The 5,176-nt window shown below is 40.0% G+C and overlaps 1 protein-coding gene across 1 annotated transcript in view; it reads left to right on the plus strand.

Moving 5' to 3' along the window:
• LOC106879593 (RNA polymerase II-associated factor 1 homolog) overlaps window positions 1-3,318 on the plus strand; it is a 6,160-nt gene extending 2,842 nt beyond the window's left edge. The window contains exon 2 of the mRNA XM_014929234.2: window positions 1,154-3,318. Within this exon, the coding sequence (XP_014784720.1) occupies window positions 1,154-2,251 (1,098 nt within the window). The 3' untranslated portion in view covers window positions 2,252-3,318. The remainder of the gene's footprint in view (window positions 1-1,153) is intronic.
• The last annotated feature ends 1,858 nt before the right edge of the window (window positions 3,319-5,176 follow it).

A 5,176-nucleotide genomic window follows, 5' to 3' on the forward strand; every position in this document is an offset into this window, starting at 1 on the left:
GTTGAAATTCCACCAATGTTGACTTTGTCTTTCATTCTTTCAGGGATGATAAATTAATTACCAGTGAAACACTGGGGTTGATGTAATCGACTAGTCCTCTCCCCACAAATTTCAGGCCTTGTGCTTATAGTAGAAAGGATTATTATTATTATTATTAAGGCAGCGAGCTGGCAGAATCGTTAGCATGCCGGGCGAAATGCTTAGCAGCATTTTGTCTTTAAATTTCTACAGATGAGTAAACTGGAGCTTCATGAAATAAAGTGTCTTGCTCAAGGACACAACACAACCCGGTCTGTGAATTGAACTCACCACCTCATGATTGTGATCCCAATGCACTAACCACTGAGCCATGTATCTTCACTGGGGTGCATCTAACATGGCCATATGCCATCAAATACAGTAGTTAACACCTGGGATATTTTTTTATTTAAAATGTTATTAGACATTATAAACACAAATTTCTCACATAAAAAAAAACAAAGTAACAGGCCCTACTGACTCCAGCATGTCCATACAGTAAGAATTAAAACAAAAATGAGGGGGTCTTTTTCCCCTCTCTGCAAGACTTAGTCAGTGAAAGGAAGACACTTCAAAAAATGTCAGGTGAGGGTAAAGGTGGAGGTAAAGTTATTGCCAGGACCCAGAGGCTTGGCTCAGGTGTTTATAAGTGCTAGGTGGTGGTGGTGCCGGCAGCGATGGTGCACTATATTATCCCACATAGCTTAGAAACAATGAACTGGTAGATGCTCTGTCACACAGCAAACAATTTCATCATCATCATCACCACCACCATTATCACTACAATCATCACCTCACCACCACCACCATCGCCATTACCACTTTTGCTTTCCCTTCCTGGCATGCGTTAGAAAGAGGTCCCTAACACAATATTTTACAGCAGGAAGCCCTTTTTGATGCCCTTTCAGTTGCCTGTTATGATAGAGAGGGATTTTGTGGGCCTAGTTATTTTATAATCCAAACACTATGTCCTGTAATTGGTAACCTGGTTGCATGGGAGGCCATAAATACATAATTCAAATCCCCAATGATTCTCCTGCTTTTGTGTCTCTCAGACTTTTGATTAAAATGTCTTCATATCTCCTCCTCTTCTGATTTCTTATATCTGTTTCTTTTCTTTCTTTCTTGTCTTTAGGTCATCTTCGATTCTGATCCTGCTCCAAAGGCACGGACCCCATCTGTTCAAGCTGAAGAGATGTCTCAAGCCATGATCCGAGGTGCCGTTGACGAGAGTGGTGAGCAGTTTGTGGCGTATTTCTTGCCAACAGAGGAGACCTGCAGCAAAAGAAAGCGAGACCAAGATGACAGCATCTTGTATCAGCCTGATGACTTCTACGATTATACGCTGGCCCGCGAGTACAACTGGAATGTCAAGAACAAGCTATCGAAGGGCTACGAGGAGACGTACTTCTTTATCTTTCGTGATGATGTCGTCTACTACAATGAGCTGGAAACTCGCGTACGGCTGAGCAAAAGGCGTAAAACGGGGGCCGGTGCCACGCAGGTGGCGAAGTCGAGGCTGATTGTCAAACACCGCGACTTATACGACAAGGAAATCACAGCACAGAATGTCCGGCTGACGATGCTGGAACCACAGCAAGAAGAAGAAGAGGAGGAGGAGGAGGAGGAAGGGTCCGGCAAAGAGGAAGAGGAAGGGTCTGGCAAAGAGGAAGGGTCTGGCAAAGAGGAAGAGGAAGGGTCGGCAAAGGAGGATGACGGTGATAAGAAATCGGTGGAGGGTAGCGATGATGGCAACAGCAGTGACAACGAGAGTGTTAAGTCTGGTGGCAGTAGCAGCAGCGCCAGCAGCAAGAAAAGCAATCGCAGCGCCGCCAGCAGCCGCAGAAAGAGCAGCAGCAGTAGTAGCAGTAGTGAAGGTGAAGGTGGTGCCGGCAGTGGTGATGAAAGAAGTGAAAAGGCTGGTCAAGAAGAGGAAGAAGAGGAAGCAAAAGCTGGCAGCGGAAGTGAGAAAGAAGCTGGCGACAGTGGGAGCGAGAGCGAGGCGGAAAGCGAGGCCCAGGCGAACGAGAACAAGAAGGACAAGGAAGCAATTTTCGGTTCGAGCAGCGAGAGTGAAGCCGAAGAAGAGATGGAGGAGGAGGATAACGAGAAGAACAAGGAAGACGAGGAACAGATCTTTGGTTCTGCCAGTGATGGAGAGAATGAACCAGATAACAAAAAGGATGAGGAAGAAATTTTTGGAGTTGCCAGTAGTTCTGATGAAAGTTCTTGAACACCAGATAACCAGTTTGAAAATTCCATTTAATTAATTAATTCTTTGACGTGGGGAGTAAGAAGGGAAAGGGGGTTTCTTATTTTAATGAAAAGTGAAAAAACTAAAAGCTCTTCTCAGTACTTGTGTGGTACTTATTATATCAAGCTGTCAGGGTGGTGCTCCAGCATGACCATAGTCCAATGACTGAAACAAGTAAAAGAATTTCTGTATGTGTGTGTGTGTGTGTTTGGGGAGAGAGACAAGAGAGAGAGTTGAGTGTTTTTATTTGAATAAAAGCTTAACAAAGAACTCAATACAAGTGTTTATAATAATTTTATTGACATTCAATAGAATTATCTGACATAGGTTACATATTTAGATATTTATGTGCGTGTGCATCTATGTATATAGGTATATACATACATGTGTATGTATATATATATATATATATATATATATATATATGATGATGATGATGATATATATATATATATATACATACATACATATCCATATATGTATGTATGTATATGTTACATACGCACACATACATGTGTCTAGGACTATAGATAGATAAATAGATGTATATATGTGTGTTTGTGTATGTATATATGTTGGTGAGTGTGTGTGTGTATATATATACACACACACTCACACATATCCATACACACAAACAGTCCTAGCCACATGTGTCCTCAGGATGGTGCGAGTTCTATGGCTGAAACCAAATAAGAGAGAGAAACGAGAAATACAGAGGTGAAGGTCATAATCAGTTTGGGCTATGATCAAAGGGTCTGAAAAGTGGCAGGGGATTAAACTTGAGGATTGGGGTGGGAAGGTAAGGAAAGATTTTAAAAATTAACTACTTGTATAATGGGTCCAGTAGACACAAGAAGAAAGAAAGGAAAACACTATTTAGGAAAAAAAAATATACTATCAAGTTCACTTTTAAAATAATTTGTATTTCTTTGTAAGAAATAACTGAAATATTTCTATTTTTATTGTTTATATTTTTTGTTTTTAAATTTCTTTTTTTGAAAAAAAAAATTGAATATAGAAATAAAATGATTTTAAAAAAATCTGGATTTGACAATTCTTTGTTTACTTTTTAAAATATAGTTTGTTATTTTTGTTTAAATTCAAGGTCAGCTTCATTTGTGTATACTTACAAAACCACTCCAGCCATGCCTTGTCAAAAGCACCCAGCACACACTGTGAAGTGGTTTGCATTGGGAAAGGCATCCAGTCTTAGAAACGAAGCCCATACCATCTTTTTCATATTCGGATTGCCTTATTCTCAAATAGGTCCTTCTTTTTTCAAGACAGCAGGTTATGATTTGTGAGTGGTGCAGCTCTCTGACCTTGCCAGCTCTGGTCAAACCATCCAATCCATGCCAATATAGAAATCGGATGTTAAAGGATGATGATGAGGAGGACATAAATCAACTTAAGGTGACTGGTACCAGACACTGCATATTTGTATATATTAGGTTGTCACACATGAAATGTTGCATTTTTAATTACTTGTTAATTCAGTCATTTAAAAACTCAATTATGTATACCTTGCATTTAGTCTTGACTCTTTTTCTTTCCCAACAATATTGGTATGCAAAATTCGTACCCACAGACCTTATGAGAATGATAACCAAACAATGTTGAGTGACTTTCTTTATGAGTTACAAACTGGGTCATTCTGTCACAGAAGCTCTACGGAATATCAAGCGGGCCTTTGGTAATGGTTTTGTTGACATCAAAACTGTTCAGAGATGGTTCCAAAGATCTTGTTTAGGAGATGATAGCCTTGATCCTGCATAAGGACCAGAAGCAACCTCAGCCTCAATAACATGATCCTGTAAACTGACAATGATGTAGTGTGTACCATTGCAATGTCCATTAGTAGCAACTAAGTTTCTCAGAAGCATTATGCATTGTTTTTTTCTACAGTTTGAGAATGTGTAGTGGAAACCCTGATGGTGTAAGTTTATTGATGAACTCGATTGGATACAGAGTTTCATTATCAACTGTATCTGAGCTTTCGTATATTTTTAGCTCACCAGGGATCCTGGTCAACAGAAAATCATTCACAAATTTTGCTGCTTCATTTGTTGGAGTTACGATGGTTCTATTTGCAAGCGACACGGTTCTTTCTTTTTGTTTCAGTCATTTGACTGCAGCCATGCTGGAGCACCACCTTTAGTTGAATAAATCGACCCCAGGACTTATTGTTTGTAAGCCTAGTACTTATTCTATCGGTCTCTTTTGCCAAACTGCTAAGTTACGGGGGACATAAACACAGACACGAGCATATACATACATATATATATATACACACACATATATAGATATATATGATGGGCTTCTTTCAGTTTCCGTCTGTCAAATCCACTCACAAAGCTTTGGTCGGCCCAAGGCTATAGCAGAAAACATTTGCCCAAGGTGCCATGCAGTGGAACTGAACACGGGACTGTGGTTAGTAAACAAGCTACTTACCACACAGCCACTCCTGCGCCCTGTGAAGTTATTTTTGAGGTCAGATCTGAAAGAGTACCACTTTCAAGGCAAGGGTCATTGGGTAGTTTTGATTCACCTAGGCTTTGTTCAACAGAGATGTTACCATTTCCTACATCAAGAAGGTAAATAGCAAACTCTCTTTCATCAGAATGACCTTCTGTAAGAAGTCTTAGACTGGTTGTCAACTCCATTACTTTCACATGATCACTATATTTTGAAGTAGAATATTCACCTCTCAAGATACCCTAAACAATCGGTCATGAGTGGCGGAAACAGAATCACGTTTATGTCTCCATGCATATTCAGGCTTCTGTTTCAGTCGCTTTCTTCTGGTTTCAGTTGATGCCAATCATTCTCTCTACCGTTGTGGCTCACATGGTGGAGATGTAAACGAAACCCTTCCCCACTTTAATCTTTTTCTTTTTTTTTATG

This window comes from Octopus bimaculoides, unplaced genomic scaffold, assembly GCF_001194135.2.
Source record: "Octopus bimaculoides isolate UCB-OBI-ISO-001 unplaced genomic scaffold, ASM119413v2 Scaffold_103373, whole genome shotgun sequence".
NCBI classification, from domain to species: domain Eukaryota; kingdom Metazoa; phylum Mollusca; class Cephalopoda; order Octopoda; family Octopodidae; genus Octopus; species Octopus bimaculoides.